Here is a 24,310-nt window from a genome sequence, read left to right on the forward strand (position 1 = left end):
TGGTAGCCTTAACTCACAGTGGAAACCTTCACCAACAATTATACTCAGCAGGAGAGAACTGCCTCAATCAAGTTTCTGCCCTTCCTCAATAGCCAGCTCTGGGATGGGGTAGGTACCAAGGCTCATCCCCACACCTCATTTCAGAACAACTCTGAAGGGCCATCCCAGCTCCAGAATTTTCCATGAGATTGAGGACATCTTTGTTGAGAGAAAACTAGAGCCCAACTTCTCCCTCTGCCTGATTCCAATTCCCTCTCTTCCCCCATAGGTAGTAACTCCTAGGGCACTTCCCAATAAATCTCCGGTACCCAAATTTCTATTTTCAAGTTCCTAAGAAACTGATCTAAAACAGTCCCCCAATAAAGGAACTCAGTAGCACCCAGATATAATCTGTCTGCTTTCCTTTAATTGAACAGATTCTATTATACTAATATTACTAATTATATATATATATATATATATATATATATATATATATATATATTAAAGAATTGAATGTGATATGAAATTCTTAATCCCAGTATTATTATAAAGCTTTCAAAAATCCACATGAAGGCTGTGGATGTAGTTCAGTGGTAGAATGCATGCATAGCATACACAAGGCCCTGTATTTAATCCCAGGAACCACATACATGCACAAATCTAAATGAGCCATAGAGCAATGAAATTATTTCTCCATTTAAAAAAGATTTTATAGGGCTGGGGATGTAACTCAGTGACATAAGGCTTGTCTAGCATGTGAGAGACTCTGGACCCTGGGTTCCATCCTCGGCAGTGCAAAAAAAAAATCTTTAAAAATTATATTCCTTTGGTTCCAAATCCGCCAAAAAATAGATTAGAGCTAAAAACAGTATTTCTTCCTGTCCCCACCTCCAAGTTAAACTGTTCCTCAATTGGATTGGCAATTCTTTTAGGGTTGTGATTTGAGATCATTCTGGGAAGAAAAGACACAAAGCATGTTAACTCACAGAACAGTATTTCTGAAGAAGCTGTGGACTATTTAAGAAATTTAAACAACTGAACTTTATGGGATATAGTCATAACTTTGTTTGACTTAACCCTTAAGTTATGACTCACTAGCAAAGATTTTAGTTAAATTTTAGGTTTATGAAAGAATCAGTAAGGTTGGGCCTATAAAATATTTAAAATAAAACCACCACGAATATCAAATGAAAGTTTAAATGACTTATCTGAAAGCCCTTTATTCAACTCATCATATATGTTTTTATAGTCCAGTTAGTGTATAAGAACAGTTAGTGTTGACTATTTCTATCAAATCTCAAGTCAAGCATGAAATAATCTCTTATCTAACTATGCACAAATATTCTTCAACTTTCACTGGTACTTTATTGTGGAAATCATGCATGCTATCTTTGTGTTGAGGACATTTCAAAGTCTAAAGTACAAGGTTGTTTCCAGTTTTCCAAAAGGTGATAATTATTGCAGACACAGTGCTAGGCAATTGTCACCTCTGTCTTTGAGGCTTTCTTGGCCAAGTGCAAAGAACAAGGTGGAGGCGATATATTTTCAATGCTTTAATTATCAAGAACAAAGTTCTGGGTGGAGCAACTGTCCCGATAAGACAAGGGAGAAGCTGGTCAACAGACATAAAAGAGAATAGACAATTTCTCCTCAACCTTATAAATTCATAGTTGGGACAGACTTATGTAACAAAAGATAGATTAACAAGAGAAAAATAAGCAAGTTTATTAACCCTGAAGTACACATCACATGGATCAAGGTAGTGGTTTGAGTCTAGCTTATATAATTATACCTAATGAAGACCAACAAACTTTAGAGACAAAGGAAAGCTTCTAAAGGGAGCAGGCCTACAATGGTAAGATAAATATATGGGAAGACACTAATAAAATAAAGTATACTTGCAGATTTCTCTGGTTCTGTCTCTGAATTGATGAAGGATTGTCTCCATTGAAGGATTTATGTCCTATATATAGGGGGAGGACAGCGAGACCTTTTGTTTTTGTAAACTCTGCCTTGCTTTTAGGCAAACAGAGGAAAGGCAGAGAGCTCTCTTATATCTTAATTGTCTTCAGCTAATGACCCTTCATATTTGGGGGAGATGTATTCTGATCTCCTACAGATATAAAGTTTCAGATAGACTGGAGGAATAAGGTCTGAATAGTAGGATAATTGTAATTCAGGAGGCTGAGGCAGGAGAATTGCAAATTCAAGGCCAACCTTGGCAACTTAGACCCTGTCTGAATATAAAAAATAAAAAGGGCTAAGAGTATAGTTCTGTGGTAAGGCACCCTTGGTTGAAGCCCCACTATTACTACTACTACTACTACTACTACTACTACTACTGCTGCTGCTGCTGCTGCTGCTGCTACTACTACTATTACTACTACAACTACTACTACTACTACTACTACTACTACTACTACTGCTGCTGTATATTTCAGAACACCTGAAAGAGAGGATTTTAAATGTTCTTATCCCACAGAAATGATATCTATGAGGTGATGAATATGCTAATTATTCTGTTTTGATAATCCCATATGTATTGAAATATCACATTATACCCTATATATAGCATTATTATTTATTTATTTATTTATTTATTTATTTATTTATTTTTTTATTGTTGGTCGTTCAAAACATTACACAGTTCTTAATACATCATCTTTCACGGTTTGATTCAAGTGGGTTATGAACTCCCAACTTTACCCCGTATACAGATTGCTGTATCAGACACTAGAAAAGCAATATGTCAATCAATGGAAGGGTAACTGATGTGATACAGCATTATTTTTGTTAATAAATAAAACCAATAAATAAATAACAGATTAGAATACTACTTTTTAGGAACTACTTAAATAACCCCATTAACATCTGGAAGGGTCCTGCCACTCATGTCTCAGTTATTACAGTTGAAGCAAACCCAGTAGGGCATATGTCAGTATATCTAATGCCAAGGGCAAGAAGAATATCAATATTCTTCTATCCATAATTGGATAGGTCTTCAACTGATATTCTCCTGAAATCTGTCTACCAACCTTCTGATTTCCTCTAGCCTAGCGAAGTGAATGTTAAACTGCCAAAATAACTGTACCCTTTCTTGCTCAATGCGGTTAGGCGATGAAGAGGATATGTTGTTCTTCTGGTTATTATGTTGTAAGTATCTGCCTTTCTCAGGGAATCTGGTGCTATTTTTTATATTTAACAAACAGGGAAGTGATTCCAAAATGTCTTGTTAGCAGCCCAGTAGTATAGCCTGCCTTTTAAATCCTTCAGGACATGGATTTGCTCCTTTTGACTCTTGTAATTTTTCTAAAATGATCTGATATGCATGAACTCACTTCTCCCCTCAGGCAGGAGGCATGCATTTCCCAGGAGCAAAGTGGGAAACCACTGGATCATGTCTAAAATTCACTTGATTGCTACTAAAGCTGTGTTCTTTTGTTTTGGTGGGGTAAAATAATGAGTTTTTTTTTATTAGTACAGTTTTTCGGAGGGCAAAATGGTAGGTAATCAGGAGTCTGTGGTCCTGCTTAGTGTTTCCTTTGTGGAGGTCCTACCTTCTTTGGACCACTAGTCTCTAACAGGCAGATGGTGTAGAAGAGAAGAGTTCTTTCAATCTCCTCCCAAATGTGCACATAGCTGTACTCTTCTGTGCATAGGACTATACCCTGCACCATCCATTTACTTCCAAGGGCAAGAGAAGTACCACAGGTGAAGGATAACTACAGAGTGACCAAGAAGAAAAAAGTGCCATGCCATTCACTCAAGGCCTGACTCCACTGTGAACTATTCCTCCTGATAAACCAGTTGTTTAGTATCCCAGGGAACAGCTTAATAATTGTTCTGTAGCATGTGTTTGGAATGAATAAAATGATAAAGCCCAGAAACCCTGTATTTGGAAGACTTTATGGGATAAAGCAGTTGTATTTCCAGAATGGTTGTGGACATTCTGCCTCTAGGCAAGATTGGCTACCATACTGCCTGTCTAGCTGCTTTTTCCACTCCATCCTTAACATGCAAGTTTTATAAGAGAAATAAATATATGGGCATCAGTTCAAAATGGTGTCAGTTTTAGTAGTCTCTCAGTGTTCTTGTGCCACATGCAAAACATAACTATGAATATTTTAATACATAGAAACATAATATATTTTTGTTGGGTTATTTATCCTTGCTTGAATTTGATCCCAAAACAATATACTTGCCAGCATCTACACCAACACAATTTGAAAAATAAAGAACACCCAGTTCTAACTTACCCCATGATGGCAGGCAGTGATCCATCTGGTTTGGTGTCATCCAGAGTTATGGAAATTGGAGCTTCCTCATCTTCAATGATCATGCAGCCACAGTAATCTTATCCAGGAGAAAATCAATAAGAGATTGAGATCAACCCATATTACAGAATTAGAGGCACATAAACATAGCATATATGTATACACTTTTGCTAAGAGGAAGATAAATCTTAAAATTATTGGGTTTTTTTTGCCCCAACCCTAGAAGTCATTTCCTGTTAAATACACACACTGACTATACAAGAATGTCTCACACAGGGATAATGACACTTTATATAAAGGGCTTATGAGCAATGCATGAGAAAAATGGTAAGATGGCCCTGATGTCTGGAAAAGATGGGGGAAAGAGTTGAGTATATTAAAAGCAATTATCTCTATTATCCCTGGAAGAAGTTGTGAAAAGGCATCCTGTGAGTATGAGCAGAAAGCTAATCAACAGTAGGAACAATATATAGAGAGCTTTCTAAGTCCCTGATTCTATCTCATTTAATCCTCACACCACCAGGGTAGTATGTATTTTTACGACTTTATGCTTAGAGACTGAGGCTAGTAAGTAACAAAGCCTAGGACTCTTCAACTTCAAAGGATCACTTCTTCCCCAGAGCTCCTGGTCTTACTTTGCCAATAAAGAATAAGTGGAAGGTCAAGTGCCAGGAGCCAGGGCAAACCCCAAGTGGTGTTCTCATGATGGGCCCTCTTTTCCCTCCCATTGCCAACAAGTGCTCTTGGAGTCATTTTGTGTTGCAGGGCACTGTGAAGAAATTGACAGAATTCTGATCCTTTCTCTACTAAATCAAAAACATTTATCTTTTTCTATTCAGTTCCTTCTGTTAAATATTACCAAAAGAATGTGGTTCCTTCACTTAATACATTTTAAACATGAATAAGAGCAGCGTACCCTTTTTCTTCCAGAAGGCATCCTTGTAATACATCATGCACTTAATGATAGCCCCCATTGGAAGACGCTGAATTAGCTGGTTTCTCTCTGATGGAAGCTCAGGTTTGAAGTGGATTTTAGCAGTCAGGGTCGGAGGGATGGCACTAATTACGTATCTGCACTAAAATACACATATGCAAAACATCACCTCAAACACCAGCTGTAGTCTTTGAAGAGGGTGTGAAACATCTCTAATATTTTGAATGATATTAAGCAGTGACAACATGCAAAATTAGACAATTTGGTGCAACAAAATAAAGAAGTTGGGTCTACCAATCATGCTGGTAAATTGGGAGAGGAGGCAGAAACACACCAGTATTAACTATACCACAGCTTTGATTATATTTAGTCAGAAACTGCAGAAGACACAAGGCGTATTTACTATAGACTCCTTTTGACTAAAATTACCTCATAGCATTCATGATTCAGTGTCTCTATGGTGATGTTGGCACCAGATTGGTCAATATATGTGACAGGATGGCTCAATTTCACCCGGTCCCCAAGGAGTTCCATTATCCGCTCACTCACTTGACCAGAACCTCCTACAAATTTCCGTTCCTACAGACAGAGGTAGGCAGAAAAGGAAACAGAATCAGGGACTTAGAAAGCCTAATGGAGGGAAATCTTATTTTCCACAGATTAGGAAATCTCCAGAAAGTCACATCCAGACCTTCACTCTCCAAACACTCTCCAAACACTAACCATTAGGATAGAGGCAAAGGAAAAACATCACCTCAAACACAATCATAGTCTTTGCAGAGGGTGTGATATATCATCTTTAACATTTTGAATGATGCTGAGCAGTGACAATATACAAAATAAATTGGATCCTCTGTACAGTTATCCTCTGTATAGTTTCTAGCATAAAATTACAGGTCAGAAAAACTGTTCTGCTATGCCAGTACTGCCCTGATTGAAAGGAAATAGCAAGTCTGTGGGCTTCAGATACCTAAGAGAGTGAAGCATGAAAGGGTCCTTGGGAAATGGAGGGAGCTGTGCTTGTCCCAGTGGGTGCATTTTCTAAGAACCAGGGGAATATTATTAGCTTATTGCAGAATATTCATTGGATGGCTAAAAACGCACATCAGTAGGCTGGGGCACAGTCCACAATTGACAATTAAGTACCTCAATCATGAGTATCCACACAGTATTTTTTTTTCACTTTTATAATTGGCTATTATTTTATGGCAGCACTAAAGTTATTTGTAAAACTATCCCCATGGTGGTTCAAACATAAATTCATAATTTGTCCTTCCTCAAGAAACAGGTACCACTTAATCTACAATCTGACCTATAAGTTTTCCAAGGGTTGCTCTGAATTTTAGTGTAATGTAAAGATCACAAACCATTACAATATTGTCCACTATCTATCCCTCTATGTTTAGTATTTGTCTAATTACATTGTAAGGGGGGAACTTAATTTCTTTAGAAAGATATTGTGATAATGGCTTGAGATTCATAATCTGAACGTTAACTTTCCATAAGGTCCCGTAGGGTTTGTTTAGAAATATCCTGACTCTTCTGAATGAATGATACAAATAACATATATGCATAAAGATACCTCACAAAGCAAAATATGGGTTAAGAAGAGTAATGTGGGAATTCTGCCTTTAATTAAAGACACTTAAAAATGCAACAGTCCTGCATTTGCCAAAACTAAGCATTCAATGAACAATAACTCTCAGTGTCACAAGAATAACTTGGGAACTTCTATAGATCTAAGAAAAATAGTTCACTTGGGGGGAGAAAGATTTTACACCTTGTGAAATGCACTCAGAATTCTGGGACTCAAAGAATAGAGTATAAATTAGAAATAAACTGCTACTAATTAAACCTCTTCACTCCCAAGCATAATATTCCTAGAAAAGAGATACTCATTCTCTTTGAATATGGAGCTTTAATGTAAAGAATCTCAGAGTCTGAGGAACCAGGAAACTAGAATTCATGGAAGTGGTATGGAAACTGGGAAAATAAAAATGGACAACAGAAATTTGGAATCCAAACTATAGAATTTACTATGAAAAGAATGACCATAAATCACTGAGTTAATTAGAACAGTCATTTCCATTATGTAACAGTTAATATAAATAAATAACTATGAAAATGGCACCAAAGCCTTATGTTTAGAATAGAGATGATTTTCAGTGCAATAATTTTACAAGTATTTAAACTTTTTTTGAAAATAATTTATTTTAGTTTTCTAGTTTCTCCTACATTAATTTGCTTGATTTTTCTACCTCCAAAAGGAAAGAATGTGATTCCCAGGACCTAATTAATTCAAAATGAAATATTCTTTACTTGTGAACTTCTTTTCCAGGAATAAAAAAAAGGAAATGAGATTTTTTTAGATCGTTTTACATTGCTAATTATTCATGACTGGAAATACTGAATCAATTATTATGACACTGCTCTGGGTGAGTGCAAAATAATAAATACAGTTAAAATTTTGGAATAGGCATGCCATACCTGGCCTCCATTGGTGACTGAGAATATCCGAGTTGTTCCACCACATTGTTTCACATACCACAAGAACCACAGGGCAGATACCTCATGGGGCTCAGAGGTCACATTGATATTCACAAAAAGAGAAGCAAACTCCCTTGCAGTCCTGTTTACAGAAAAAGAGAGGAGAATATGTACATGATTCACAGGAGCACATGTTTTCAAAATGCAAGTAGAACTAGGCGTGGTGGTACACACCTATAATCCTAGTTATTCAAAAAGCTGAGGCAGGTCAATTGAAAGCTCAAGGAAAGCCTTCGCAACTTAGTGAGATCTTATCTCAAAATTTAAAAAAATGTTAAAAGGGTTGGGGATGTACTTCAGTGGTGGAGCACCCCTGGGTTCAGCCCCTGGTATCATAAAGAAATGAAATGTAGTATTTTTAGCAAGTACTTCCTGCTTTTTTGGGAGAAAGAAACTTCATAGGCTCAAGTTCCAAAGGAATGCATTTTTAACTCTTGGGAAAAATAAGTTTTCTCCCTCTTTAAGAAATTATGGAGGGCTGGGGTTGTGGCTCAGTGGCAGAGCATTTGCCTCCCTCATGTGAGGCACTGGGTTTGACCCTCAGCACCACATGAAAATAAACAAAATGAAGATTAAAAAAGAAATTATGGAGCCTGTAATCCCAGGTACTACAGAGGTTGACAAAAAAATCCAAAGTTCAAGACTAGCCTGGACAACTTACCAAGACAGTGTCTCAACAAAAATAAAAAATAAAAAAGGATGGGGATGTAGCTTAATAGTAAAGCACTTGCCTAATATGCACAAGCCTCTAGGTTCAACCCTCAGTTAGTACTGTGTACCGCTCCCCCCCCACAAAAAAAAAAAAACAAAGAAAGAAGAGGAAGAGGAGGAGGAGGAGGAAGAAATTAATTAACTAATTTTGGGTTAGCTACAAATGTGCTAAGCATGGTTATGTCTAAGAGTCAATGTTCTTGTTGGGGACCATTAGGGATAGTTTTTCTCATCTATTGTAACAAACATCCTATCTCCTTTGTCTCTGCCCTAGTTCAGGATACTAATGTCTCTCACCTGGCCCACAAAAATGGGTGCTCCTACATTCCCCCATATATTCCCTATGCATTTCCTCTCATATCTTTTTCTGTCCTATATGCAATGAGGTCTTTTAAAAGTATAAAACTAAAAAAAAAAAACAAACTTCTGCTTAAAACCCTTCAATAGCCTAAAACAGAGAAAGGTACAACCTCAAATGTAGTCAATACATATTGCACAACAGGCTGCTCAACCAGTACCCAACTTTCCCTTACACCATTTATTTTTATTATCTCTATGATCCAAGCACACTGACCATCCAGTTGCTAAAACCTGCCTATATCTTTCTCATCCCAGGACCCTCAGAAAAGTTGTTCCCTGTTCTTCCTACCTAGAAGATATTATCCCCCTACAGCATACAACAACGTTCCCTGTCTTCCCCTGCCACTGTGAGTCCTTCCTAGAAGATACCCTCCCTACTGCCTCTACCTTTCCCTGTCTCCTCCCACCTTCTTTAGGTCATTCCTGGAATAAACCATTTTTCTTTCCTGTTTCCCCTAATCACTGTGCATCATTCCTGAAAGATACCACCCTGCCACACTATGCAAGGTTCCAGTGTCCCTCCTGTTACTGGCTCTATCCTTGGAGAAACCATAAACCCCACCTGCCAACTTTCATGCTTTTTGCACCCCTCATTCAGTGGATCAATCTTGGAAAATACCAATCTCCCAAAATCCATCCTAACTTTCCCTGCCTCTTGTGGGTGATTCTGGGAATATCTAATCCCACCAAAACTCCCTATGTATCCTACCCTATTCTGTGGCTCACTCCTGACAGATATCATCCACCCAACTCAATACATCCACCCTGTTTTCCCTAGACCCCTTGGATATAATGCCTGGAAGATACCATCCCCTATACCCCTCCATCCTTCTATGCCCTAGTCCTTGTGGGTAATTCTAGGAACATACCATGTTCCCAAATTATCCAATTTTCCCTATCTCACCCAACATCTATGTGTCAATCCTGGAATATACCATACCCACCAAATCTATCCTTCCATCTCCCCTTCTCAATCCTAGTGGTGCATTCCTGAAAGATACCATCCCCTCAGTATCCTCCCATCTCCCTTTAAACCTATGGATCCTTCCTGAAATATACCATCCTGCCATACCATTCCTCTCTCCTCACTGACTGGTTCTTTCCTGGAAATATTCACGTTTTCCCCCATCAACCACCCCCCTACCCTGGTCTCCCATAGGACCCTAGCAACTTGCTGGAAAATACCATTCTTCCTGACTATTTCCACCCTTTCTGCCCACCCTTCCACTAAGTGGAACATTCCAGGAAGATACCATTGTCCCAACACCATTCATCCATCCTGTCTCCCCCTGCCTCTGTGGCTCATTCCTGAAATATACCATCCTTCCCCAGCAGCTACCTTCCTAACTTTTCCAACCTCTAAGGTTCAATTCTTAGAAAATACCATTTTTTGATTGTTGTTTTATAGTCCTAGGGATTGAACTCAGGGTACCCTACCACTGAGCTAGATCCACAGCCTTTTCATTTGCAATATCCCACCACATCTATACTATGTCTTCCCCTCAGCCCCTGTGGTGCACTTGGAGAGGATATTATCCCCAAGACAGATTATCCACCCTTCCATCTACACCCACCCCTTTCATTCCTGGAATATACCATCGTGCCACATCATACACTCTATCTCTCCAGTGATCCTGGTTCTTTCCTAGAAGATAGCACATTTTCTCTCACCAAACATCCTTTCTTCTCCCCCATGACCCTGGTTTCTTGCTGGAAGACACCATCTCTCTTCACAACTTCCACCCTTCCTGACAGTCGTCTATCCAGTGAAACATTCCTGAGAGTGTAGCATTGTTCCATTACCATCCACCTATCCTTTGTTCCTCTGCCTCTGTGGGTAATTCCTGAAATGCTCTTCATATCCTTCCCCAGCAGCCACCCTTACTTTTCTATACCCAAAGAGTCAATTCCTGAAAATACCATCCCCCTACTCCACTCAACTTTTTTTCTTTCTTCCTGTCAAAGTGGCTAATTCCTGGGAAATACCAGCCCCCCAACACACAGAGGAGCTGCTGCCCTCCCTCAGACCCTTTGGATCATTCCTGGAATATACCATCACCTCCATAACATCCCTACATCCTGTCTCCCATTCCTGATACACTGGATCTTTCATAGAATATACTTTTCCCTCCAATATGATCCACTTCACTTGTTTCTTCCTGCCCCTGTGGATCATCCCTGGGAGAAACCATTCTGATTATATCTACACTTACCTGATTCCTCAAAGCCCCTGTAAATCATTCCACGAAGATATTACCTACCCGTCCCACAAATTTTTCATGTTATATCCCCAGGCACCTTTGAACTATTTTGAGAAGATACCATCCTTCCATACTGGCAGCTCTTTTGTCCCACTATCCCCTCTCGCTTTCTTTTTTTTAAAATTTATTTTTTAGTTGTAGTTGAATTCAATATCCTTATTTTATTTATTTATTTTTATGTGGTGCCAAGGATTGAATCCAAGGACTCACATGTGTTAGGCAAGTGCTTTACCTCTGAGCCACAATCCCAGCCCCTATCCCCTCTATTTCTTACAAGATACCATCTACTCATACCATCTGTACTTCCTATCTCCACCTGTACCTGTGAGTCATTCCTGGAAGACAAATTCCATGCTTCCTTCCTCTACCCAATGGGCCATTCCTGGAAGATACTACAGTTACACCCACTGTTAACCCTCCATCTCCCCCTTGCACCTGTGGGTCACCTCTGAAAGATACCACCCTGGCATACCATCCACTGTTCTTGGGTATAGCCCCTTACCCTGGCTCTTTGGAAGACCATCTCACAAACATCATCCACCCTTTTTGTCTTCCTCTGCCTCTGTGGGTAATTCCTAGAACATACCATCCTCTTAAATCATCTGACTTTCCCTGTTTTCCCCAGGTCCTCTTATGTCATTACTGGAATATACATCCCCCCACACCACATCTACCCTTCCCTATCTTCCTCATCCCTGCTGTGGAGTACTCCTGAAAGACACTATCCCCCCAACAACTACCCACCATACTAACCTCCCCCCCAACTCCTATCTCCACTCCTATCCCTGCTGCTATGGAATATACCATTCTGCCCCAACACCAAAATACCATCTTTAGCAATTGTCCTACTTTGCCCATTTCCCTCTAGCCCTTATGGGTCATTCCTGGATGATAACACCCTCCCTAAAACATCTACCTCTCCTGTCTTCCCCACCACCTATGGGTCATTCCTGGACGATATCATCTACCACACACCACCACATGTACCTTTCTCCATACTCTATGGTGTATTCCTAGAAGACACTACACTTTCCAGGATCCGCCCTCTAGTGTCCCTCTGTGGGTCATTCCTTCAATGTACCTTCCTACCCTAACATCCGTTATTTCTTTCTTCTCAACTGATTTTGGCTCATTCATGGGAAATATATACTCTACCATCCAACTTTCCCTGAGTTTTCTAGCTCCTATGGGTCATTTATGAAACATGTATCTACCGTTTTTGTCTCTCTCTTACACCCATGGATCAATTCTGGAAAATACCACCTCCCCTACACCATCCAACTTTTCTGTGGGTCATTCCTGGAAGACATCATCTTACCAAACTACCTACTCTTTCTGCTTGCTTCCCAGACTCTAACTCTTTCCTTGGAAATAATACTTCCCCATCCACCTTCCCTTCCATCCCTCTCATAACCTGGGCTCATTCTTAGAATATATCATCAACCCCTGCAAAACATCCATGCTTCCTACCTACCACCCTCCACATGCATTGGATCATTTCAGGAAAATAGCATTCTACAAACAACATCCACCCTTTTTGTTCTCCCTACCCCTATGGACCATCTCTGGGAGACACCATCCTACCCATATCTGTTCTTTTTTTTTCCTATACTGTCCAGTGTCTCATTCTTAAAAGATACCAGCCCTTCCACCCCATCACCATCTACATATCTTGTTTTACTAAGCCCCTTGGGTCACTCCTGGAAAATACTATTCACACACTCCACCAGTCTCCCCCTAAGCCCTGATGTGCATTCCTGGAATATAATATCCTCACCATCTAATCTCTCATTTTACCCTGCCCTCTGGGTTATTCCTGGGAAGATATCATCCACTCCTAAAACTTAGACTCTTCCCATTTCCTCCAAGCCTCTTTGTGCATTACTGGAAGATATCAGCCTGCCACAACATCCATCTTTCCTGTCGCATTGAGCCATTCCTGGAAGACAGCATCCCCCTACACCAGCCAACTTTCCCTGTCTCTCTGTCACTATAGGTTCTTCCTGGAAGATAGAATTTCCACCATATCTACCCTTCCCAGCCTCTCCCCAGCCCCTAGAACTAATTCCTGGAAGATACTTCCCCTCAACCTTCCCCTACCCCTACAGGATCCATAGTCTCTTCTTCCCCCATCTCCTTTGGGTCATTCATGAAAAATGTACCTTCAACATCATATATCCATTCTGTCTCCTCCTGCTCCTGTTGATCATTCCTGGAAGATATCATTCTTACCTGAGGTCCCCAAAGTCCCCATTAATCAGTCCTTAATGATCCTATCCCCTTCTCCTCACTATCCATTCCCTGTTTCTCTCCTCCCCCAGCCACAATGGTTCATTCCTGGAAAACCCATAACAACTTCCCTGTGTCCTGTCTCCCCACCCTATTCCTCCACCCAGTAAATCATTCTTGGAAAACAATATTGTCCCAATACCATCCACCCTTCCTGCCTCCCCCTGTCCCTGGAAGATACTATCACCTACCCTCAACACCCAAGCTTCTTTGTCTTCCCCCCAATCCCTAGGCACATGCCCAGAGGAAATTATCATTAATGTCACAATCCACTCTCCATCTATCTCCTCTCTGCATCTGTGGGTTGTTCCTGGAAGATACCATCTTGCCACACCATCCATTCTTCCTGAATAGAATCTCTGACCCTGGGTCATTCTTGTAAAATACGAGTGCCCAAACAACACCCATCCTTCCTGTCTCCCAGATGGCACTCAGTGGATAATTCCTGAAAGGTACCCTCCCCCAACATTATCCTCTATCCTGTCTCTTTCTGCCATTGGAGGTCATTCCTGGAAGACAGCATCCCCCTACACCATCTAACTTTCTCTGTTCCTCCCTAGAAGCTTTGATTCATTCCTACAATATATATCTCTACCTCATCTACCCTTCTCTGTCTCCCCCAAGCCCCTATGAGTCATTCCTGGGAGATATCTTCCTGCCACACCATCCACCATTCCTGTGTTCCCTGTCCTTGTGGGTTATTTCTGGAAAATATCACCCAACCCATACCATTTACCTTTTCTGCTTCCCACCCTGGCCCTGTGGGTCATTCCTAAAAGATACTAACACATACATATCATCCACCCTTCTCAGAATCTGTAACTCATTATTGTGTGATATTTTTCCCCCACATCATACACCATCTCATACACTGCTCTCTTCTCCCAAGCCTTAAGACTCAATTAATTCACATGACAAAAGATACCATTCTCTTACAACATCCGCAATTTCCTGCCTTCTTCCAGCCTCTTTGGGCCATTCTTAGAAGATACTATACCCCAATACCACCTACCTCTTCTGTCCTGTGGGCTACTCCTAGAAGAAACCATCCTCCAAACCATGTATCCTTCCTATGTCTCCCATTTTCCTGCAATTCATTCTTAATTGATGCACTAATTCCTAAGTTTTAGTTTTAAGAATGCTGCACCAAGAAATGCTTTATTTTATCCTCAGACCAGATGAGTTTCTATCTGCTGTAGGCACTCTCTTAGAGTATATGTTCAGTGTCAGTCTTGCTTGCTAGAATGTAAGCTTCATGACAAGTTCAACACCATTCCTTAGTCAGTGCCTGATACAGTACCCTCGTATAGTAGACCTCAAATAACTACATGCTAATAAGTACATAAATATATATATATATATATATATATATATATATATATATATATATATATATTTTAAAATAAATGTAAAACTAATAGTCATGCTCCACATAATGACATTTTGGTCCATAGTGGATCACATATATGATGATGGTCATGTGAGATTATATGCCTATTGATGTAGTAGCCATCTTAAAGTACACTCTAGGATGTTCATACAACCATGAAATTGCCTAAGAACACATTTCTCAGAAGGTATCCCTGACATTGAGTCATAAATATACTAGTGAACTATAAGAAATGATTAAAGTTTATATTTTATTAGCTTCCCTCTAGTTTCTATTTATTCTATATCTATAGAATTACTTTTCAAATATCACCACAAATGCTCTTGTCGGCAAACTGCATATAATAGAAAAGCATAATTAACTGGTTTTATTGAAGACCATAAGACTCTTTTATTAAAAGATGTCCTACTCTAGGTACCTTATTAAGTTTTTATTCATTCTTTGTTCAAACCTGCTCTGAAGTACCTAAAGTGCCCTCAAAGTTAATACCAACTGTTAGATTACTAGATTTCCTCTAAACTTTTTTCCCGCAAGTTACTAAGAAAAGTACTGAAATTTAAGACAAGATACAAAAGATCAGAAGGGAAGATAAAAAGGAAATTTTGAATAATCAAGTATACTTTGTCCAGCAGATTTTATCGATAAGATCTTTCATGGTCATCTTGTCCCATTCCTCAGCATGAGGGGCCTGCCAGGGAGCATCAGCTGGAATCTGCAAGGAAAGAAGGTCCCACACTCAGGTGTTATGGTAAATGCCACTACAAACCCTCAAAGAGGCCTTTATGAGAACCTCTAAAAATTGATTTATCGGTCTCTGTTGGAATGTGTGTTTGGCTTAGAATTCTATGTAGAGGTGGGAAGGCTCTTTACCTTAATGTTGTTGCCAAAATAATAATGATGATGATCATAATTACATATAAGAATATGTACAGGGCTGGGGATGTGGCTCAAGTGGTAATGCGCTCACCTGGCATGCCGGGGGGCGCTGGGTTCGATCCTCAGCACCACATAAAAATAAAATAAAGATGTTGTATCCACCAAAAACTGAAAAATATATATTAAAAAATTCTCTCTCTCTCTTCTCTCTCTCTCTCTTTAAAAAAGGATATGTATAAACTTATGTATAATTATGATTAGGATGATCATTAAAAAATAATAACATTATTATTGAAAGCTAATACCCATTTTAGGTCACCAATTCAAATTTATAGAACTTGAAACTAAGTGAAAAAATCTTGGGGCAGCAAGTTCTTCCTTCCTTTACTATTTAAAGTGGTATTATAGATGGACAAGATCACTTTAAGTAGAGATATTTGGCAAAAATATCATATAAAAGTTCAATGGCATAAGATCTAAGGTAAACTGGCATTAGTATAAGTAGGAATAAGTCTGAATACTGGTTCCCTTGCTGTGTGGTCTTTAGTCAATTACATAACCTCTTGGTGCTCATTTTATCCAATTGTTGAGTAGAAAACCTACCACCTTTGGTGAGTTATTGGGTGCACTGGAAATCATATGCATTAATGTCCAGAGCAATATTCCCTGCCCTATGGAAGGATATTAAACAGGTGACACTACTATTTCACGAATAGCACATGTGCAAACTGAACACACACTTTACCTCCTTTCCCATATTATCCATTGTCCGCCACAGATTGTTGTAGTCCAGATATGCAAGAGGATTCCACACAGGAGGAAATGCTCCCCGAAATGGGTAAGTTTTCCCCTGGAACATAAAAGCAAAAGGTATTAATTGAAAAAAAATGATATCTTAAGTTAGAATGGCATTCAAAAATTATAAGAACCACTAATTTAAGTTAGTTGTGTTCAAAGTAATAGGATTCTTTACTGTGTTAGAAGCATTCCCTTCGGTGAAAAATAAATATATTTTACCTATACCAGCCCAATTTTAAAAAACTTAGCAAAATTTTCCCAGTGCTGTATAAGCTGTTTTTAACTTACAGGAAAACATAGCTTTTGATTTATTTCCATTTATTTGAGTAAATAAATAAATAAATAAATAAATTCATCCTAACCTGAGGAGAGCAAGATGAGGACATATAGGACTATCTTTAGACCACATAAATGACAGTAATAGCAAAGTGGGATATCTCAGACCATGTTTTAAGGTTTACACAGGCTAAATAAAGCCTGGCTAGATGATAGACTATGTCTGATGTCAAGAATCAGAATGTTAGCAATGTAGAATAATGGACATTTTCCATTTGGAGCTGCACAGCATCTATTCTACTTTCATACTAGTACCATGGTTCCTTTTTGGGAAATTGCCCCTCCTCCATCCTAGGAAGGATGATTCTCAGTACTAACTATCATTATAGAAGAGGATGAATTAGATTCCTTTTCCTCCTCCCCCACACCTATTGAACCAGCCCACTTGTGAGTCTGTGATATGACCTTGACCAATCACACACCCTCAGAGTACTCTGATTCTGGAGATCATCACCCATGGATAGAAGAAATAGAGATGTAGGCTGTCTTTCTCTGGGCAGCATGCTGTGCAGATGCTTCCTACTACAAAGGTCATAGCTAGGGTTACTGCCCCTAACTTGCCAGAGCTTTCCTGCTCTCTGGCTCATTCTCAAGTGCAGTTCTTCAGCTTCATGTTGATTCTGTGTTCCCTCTCATTTCCACTTAGTAAATTTCCTTTATTACTCCAAATAGGTTTATATGGCTTGATATCAATATCTCTAACATGAAGACTGCTCATTATTAGCAACAATTTACTTTATTTCATTGTGTGACACACACTGAGCTATGTAAAAGCAAGGGCAAGTGAGGCTGAATCCTTAGGAAAAGAGATCAAGACTGGATAGTTTCTAAGATCTTATTTACAAATTTAATTCCATTTGTAGTCAGCCCTCTGTATTCTTGTATTCTGCAACTGCAGATCCAAACAAACACAGATCAAAAATATTTTTAAAAATTGCATCTGTAACTAAACATGTGCAGACTTTTTTCATTATTCCATAAATGATACATTGTAATTATTTATGTAGCATTTACATTGCAATAGGCATTATACACAATCCAGAGATGCTTTAAAGTATATGAGAGGAAGTATGTAAGTTGTTTGCAAATGCTATGCCTTTTATTATTATGTCATTTAATATAAGGGACTTGACTATCCTTAGATCTTGGTTTACACAGTAGGTCCTGGAATGGATCTCCTGAAAACACTGAGGGACACTTGTACTTTCAAAATAAATATCTTCTCACTATTCATAAGATAAAAATCTTTTTTACCAGTAAAATTGTGCATAAGAATTTGGTTTTAAATATTTGCAGAATGCTTACTGCATGCACTGCACAATATCAAAAGTTGTATTAGATTTTTCACAAAAATTGTGTTAGATTTTTCAAGCAAAACTGACTATTAAGGCAGGGACACAAAATATAACACTGTGCATGCATACATGACACACCCCAGGTGAGTAAGAAGATATGGCATCCAAAGAAGTAAATTTCCCTTCCACATAACAAATTCAAATAACCTTGCTAGATTATGTGATCTGATTTCTTATCTGAAAATGCTATGTTGAAATGGAGCAATACAACTTTTCAAGACTGAATCCTTTATCACCATCACCACCATCATCACTAACATTTATTGAGATCTTTCTCCATGCCCAGCACTGGCTGGAGCTCTTCATATGCGTTATCTCATGTTATGTTCCCCACAGCCCTGTGAAGGCAATAACTATTAATATTGCCATTTTATAAATGAGGGAACTAAAGCCCAGTGACAGTAGCTAGTAAATAGTAGAACGGAAATTTCCTGCTCCCAAAGCCTTTGCTCATAAAATGTGCTTTCCTGCCTCCTACATGGTTGATGAAATGTAGAGATAGGTTTGTTCTAGAGACATTTTAAACTTCCCCACTAAAAGAAAAAGAACTCTGAAATGTGAAACTTATAAATCTTCCACATGCATCTTTTCTGTTTCAAAGTAGTAAAAATAGAGACTAAGAAACCCCAAGGGAATAAGAAGACTGCCAAGAAAACATGGCCAACTTTGGAAAACGCTACCGCATGTTCTGAGAAAAACGGTCAGAGACATTTTACATAGAACACAAAAATAGCTATGGAAAAGAGAGAGTCTGGGGTTAGATTAATATTTTGGGCAGCCTTTAGAACAGCTGGTTCTTTTTATAATTCTCCCCTAAATTGAAATCAGGAAAAAAATCTCCATTTTCCTCTGTAAAATGCACTTATACTCAAGGAATAGTCTCATAAGAATCTTATCTGTACTCTGAAAAAGAATATTTTATTTAGAAAACTTAAATATTCTCAATCATCTGGAGATATTAAGCAAAGAATTACAAATATAATTCAACAAAATGTGTTCCTTATTCCCATTAAAGTTCTTCATGGGGTGATACCTAAGCATCCTTTAATCTGAGCCTTAATAAACACACAAACATGGCAGGAGAAGTATTCGAGTGTTCAGAGAAAGAGGAGAATCTGGCCTGGCAATGTCCTTAGGAATGGGAGCCATGGAATGTTCTAAAAGAAGACCATGAGGACCCTCATACTATAACAAATTTTCATCCTGTTAACACTGTCATTGGTTTCTGGCTTCTCTGTTCTTAAGGCACAGAAAACTAAATCTGCCACAAAGAAATACACATATGTAGGGAACTGGTAACTACAGGGCACTTCCTCCTTTCTCACCAGTGAATGAAAGGGCTTAGTTCCTCCATGGCCTACTTCTAGACTAGACAAATTGAGATTACTTTCATATGTGTGAATCCTAAAGCAATTCAGTAGGAGCCAGGGATGTCTCTTAGCTGAGTGAGAACTGCCTGAGAGTAGGGACCTTCTCTATCTCCTAAATGTGATCCTATAGTTTCTCACCAAGGTGTCAGCAGCCCCTCAATCCTAAACCACTTCTCAGTAAGAAATGTCTTTGTGACCTAAGACTGTGAGGCAGGAGCTCTAGAAATAGACTTTCAAATGACTACCACTCTTTAAAAATAAAAGGAATTAAAAAATATAGAGTAATAGTCAGATTTATTTTGTGGATATGTTCTGAAACTTCACTACTTTTCCAAAATGGCCTTTAATCTCAAAAGGACTGACACAGCAGAAATTATTGCTGTCGAGTGGAACAAAATGTCCCTGGCATTGTGCCTCAATACTTAAGTCCCTTTGAGAAATCACATCTTTAATCTACCAATGTTCCTAACAGGAGGCTATTGACAGGAGATAGTTTATGGCTCCCATATTACTCTTTACTGTTGGTCATATAAGATAAGCCAAGTTTATAGTAAGCAATTAGCATTTACTTATTGGCACATTGAAAAGTTTCATCTCTCTGTACTTTTATAATTTAGTTAAGCAAAAAGGAAGTATGTGCTATTACAGTATCATAGGTCACTCTGGAAGCTGCCAAATATCTTTCTTTAATCATCTAGAAACTAACAGTTTCTGGATTGGTTTAGGGACATGCCTGTCCAATTCATATGAATTCCTTGGGACCTGTAGTTTTGTTTTGTGACAAAGCCTGTAAGAGAAATCTTTTGATAGTTTCTTTTTTGTAGTTCATAAAAATTATTTAAATAAAGAAATCTATAAAGAGACCCACTAAATAGGAGGGCAGGATTGTGCTGTAGTAAAGGTTAATAACACAATTTTCTTCCCCTTTCCAAATGTAGATAGCTAAGGTAGCCAAGCTTTCTTGAAACATATAATAACTTCCTTCACTCTACCTAGAAAAAGCCTCTATACTCTACAACTCAATATGTAAACACTGAAAACATCTATCTTTTTCAGTTGCCATTCACTTTTTTTTTAACTTTTTATTTTTTGGTACTGGGGATCAAACCCAGGGCTTCATGCATACTAAGCATGTGCTCTACCACTGAGCTATACCCCTAACTCTGCATTCTTCTTTCAAAAGTCAAATGCAAATGATGCCTCTGTTTCTTTCATATCCTTTTATTTCCTAAAATCTGACTTGTGTCCTCAAAAATCCACAGGGTCCCTTTTCTCTAAGGTTACCAAGGAGCTCCTTATAGCCAGATATGAAGGAATATATCTACCGCATTATCACTTGGCTGCATGTGACATTGACCCATCACATTGTGCTGTTTCTCCCTGTTCTTCATCTAGTTCCCCAAGACCCTTCGTTTTCTGAGCCACTAAATTCCCTGGGTCCCATCCTCAGCCTTTTCCTTTTCCTTTACCCACCGGTTTCCCATTTCCCCAGGGAACTCATATACCATCTGGTTTTATTATTGTATTTGCACAGTGTTATGGTTTGCATTTTTATGGTTTTATTCCTTCTATGTTTATAAGTACCAAATTGCTATCTACAGTCACTGACACAACTTCAAGGTCTGGCAGCATATTCTTGTGTATTTGCTCATGATCCTATATTTCATTATATCCTCAGCCTTTTTCTCAAGGCTTGCACAGTGGCCAGCACATCCAGTGGGTCCCTGAGTTTCACAGCCCCATCTCTGGAAAAAGAAAAGCATTACACTCAGGTATAAAAGATGCCCTTGCATCAAGATAGATTTTAAATGAATAATTATGCCATTGTTCTTAAGAAATTCTAGTTATATACAAAAATCGAAAACAAAGCAATTAAGATAGAAGTAACACAATTTCCTCTGGAGGCTCTTGGGAAATTAAAGATTATTAGCAAAGAAGTTTTTATATATATTTCTCTTCTTTCAAAAATGACATTAACTCAGGAAAGACAGGCAGTTTGGAAAAGGATGAAAATGTTACACTGTGGGGACAAACGGCTGTTAGTTTTATTAACCTATCATTTACATACCCTATAATTCATCCATTTAAAGTTAAAAATCAATGATCTTTGGTTCATTGAATATTCACAGAGATTGCAACCATCATCACATGGAATTTTAGAATATTTTCATCATCCCAAGAAAAAAATCTATACTTTTTAGTAGTCACTCACCATTTTTCTCCACTCCATTTTTAAGAATTATTAAATTATTTTCCCAAATGATTGTACTATTTTATATTCCCACCAGAAATGTATGAGAGTTCCAATGTCTCCCTGTCATCTGCAACACTTATTATGGTCTGTATTTTTTATTATAGCCATCTTGGAAAGTGTGAAATGGCATCTCATTGTGATTTTTAATTAAATTTCTGTTTTTATCTGCAGTTCTGGGGATAGAATCCAGGGCTTTGCACAAGGTAGGCAAGTGCTCTACCACTGCACTAAATCCCTGGACTTGATTTTTTTTTTAATTTTTGAGGAAGAATCTCACTATGTTGCCTAGGCTGGCCTACACCTTTTGGGCTCAAGGAATCCTCCTGCTTTAGCCTCTCAAGTAGCTGGGATTCTAGGATGTGCCACTATGCCTGGCTCTTCATCTGACTCTTCATTCCCCCAGTGATGGACGATGTTAATCATCTGTTCATATGCTTATTGGTCATTTATATATCTTCTTTAGACAAGTGTCTCTTCAAGTATTTTTCCTGTTTTTTAAAATTGGGTAGTCTATATTTTTACCATTGTGCTTTAAGAGTTCTTTGCATATTCTGGATATGAGATAATTTGCAAATATTTTCTCTTATTCTATGGATTGTTTTTCAGTTTCTTGAGGATATCCAGATAACGAAACTTTTAAAAAATATTTTTATAAACTCAAATTGATCTATTTTTTTGTTGCTTGTGCTTTTGGTATTATCAATCAAGTATTGCTTAACCCAGATTTAAAACATTTACTCATTTTCTTCTAAAGTTTTTTATAGCCCTTATATTTAGGCATTAAATCTGTTTTGAGTTAATTTTTGTGTATAGTGTGAGGAAGAAGTCTGACTTCATACTTTTGTATTTGGATATCCAGTTATCCCAACACCATTTGTTGAGTGGATCAAACCCAGGGTCTAATGCATGCTAAGCTACATCCCCAATCCCACTTGTTGAAAAGACTGTTTTGTCTTCTCTGACTTGTCTTGCCATCCTTGGGAAAGATCATTTCCTTAAATTTAAAGGACTATTTCTGGATCCTCTATTCTGCTCCATTGTTTTGTATTTGTGTGTGTGTGTGTGTGTGTGTGTGTGTGTGTGTGTGTATGCAAATAGCACATTGTTTTGATTACTGTAGATTTGGAGCAAGTTTTAAAATCAGGAAGTGTGAGTCATGATCAGCATATTTTCATGATCAGCATAAATCCATCACTCAGGCTGAGCACATGTTACTGATGCCCCACCTTGCATCTTACGTTTGAGTTTACCATATGCTGTAGTAGAATATTCCTAGACCTCTGCTAGCTCCCTATTTTAACTGAACCAGTCCTTCTACTTCCCTGCCTGAGGGCTTTCTTCTGGGACTTTGTTCAATCTGAAAATAGGACTGCATGAAAATGGTGGGAATTTGATATTCACAAGGGAAACACCAGCCAATGAGGGGCATGAATAATATATCTTGGTTTTCTTGTCCTTGGTGGGGCAATTCTCTATCATATTCCACATAGTATCTCAGAGAGTCTCTAAAGGGATTGAGTTTCAGTTGCCCATAGATAAGATGGATCATTAACATACCTTTGTATTCCCCTTCCTGGAGGTAGTTTATTTAGTTTATTAGTTTATTTAGTTTATTAGTTTATTCCACATCTACTTTAGGGGCATAACCAATGTTTCTCAGGTCTGTTTTTTGCAAAACAAATTAAGACATTAACCTATGTCTCTCTCTCTTGCCCTAGCTGGACAGCAGATGTGCTGCCTGAAGTTCTGCCTTTGGGAGAATATTTCTTCACCATTGACTTAGGGGACTCCCCTAAAAGTGATGAGATGCAGTAACCACCCACTTATAGTTGAGAACTCTGGAAGGTACAAATCTTTCTGCAATCTAGGCCTTTGTTTTCTCTTCTTCCATCCACTATTTTTAGGGCATTCTCTATGAGGTAACATGTATGGGTTAAAGGATAAGAACCAAAGAAAAAAATGGGCACCTTAGGAATCTAAATAACCCCTGCTCAAATAGTTTGCTTGTGCCTCCTGAACCTGCTCAGCCTGGGCTCAGAGGTATCACTTCCATTTTATAATGGAATGTGATACATGACTAACTTTATAATTCAGTAGAGCACAATTTGAATCTATGATCCATACATATGCACATTTTGGACTTATGATCACTTGTTCAGTTATTCGGTCTATACCAGGATCTGACTACAAGCAATGAACTGCTTTTTCCAAATGAAGGGTAGTTGTCAGCAAGAAAAAAAAAAAGGTCTTACATAGTTTCATTCTAAAATCCTAAGAGGTCTTTGCTCAAATTCTTCTACTAGAGGTTATCAAAACCTGCAGACCATATCTTTGTCTGCCATGACATTTCCATATCACTGCATCTGCTGGATCAATGAACCAAATGGAAAAAGGAGCTCACACTGGTCCTGCTGCATGGCCCTTTCTTATTTTAAGAACTGGTAGCTTTATGAAATAATGTGAAAATATATTGGAACTGCATGCCCCAGTGTGGTTGTGTTACTTCTAAAACCCAACAAGTGTTTTCCCTATCTCCCCAGGGTATAGAGTAGCTATAGTAGGGTGGAGAAGGG

The 24,310-nt window shown here is 38.5% G+C and overlaps 1 protein-coding gene and 1 non-coding gene across 2 annotated transcripts in view; both read right to left on the bottom strand.

Annotated features, from left to right (window-relative positions):
- The window catches only part of Maoa (monoamine oxidase A), a 71,973-nt gene that overhangs the window by 11,611 nt on the left and 36,052 nt on the right, over positions 1-24,310 (bottom strand). Inside the window, exons 4-9 of the mRNA XM_005323982.5 lie at positions 16,370-16,474; positions 15,369-15,460; positions 7,678-7,819; positions 5,620-5,769; positions 5,173-5,332; positions 4,239-4,335 (exon numbers count right to left, since the gene is read on the bottom strand). Coding sequence (XP_005324039.3) covers positions 4,239-4,335; positions 5,173-5,332; positions 5,620-5,769; positions 7,678-7,819; positions 15,369-15,460; positions 16,370-16,474 — 746 coding nt within the window. The remainder of the gene's footprint in view (positions 1-4,238; positions 4,336-5,172; positions 5,333-5,619; positions 5,770-7,677; positions 7,820-15,368; positions 15,461-16,369; positions 16,475-24,310) is intronic.
- Trnat-agu (transfer RNA threonine (anticodon AGU)) lies at positions 20,571-20,644 on the bottom strand. The gene has a single exon. It is a non-coding gene; the product is annotated as a tRNA-Thr (tRNA).

The sequence above is a fragment of the Ictidomys tridecemlineatus genome, chromosome X, assembly GCF_052094955.1.
Source record: "Ictidomys tridecemlineatus isolate mIctTri1 chromosome X, mIctTri1.hap1, whole genome shotgun sequence".
NCBI classification, from domain to species: Eukaryota; Metazoa; Chordata; class Mammalia; order Rodentia; family Sciuridae; genus Ictidomys; species Ictidomys tridecemlineatus.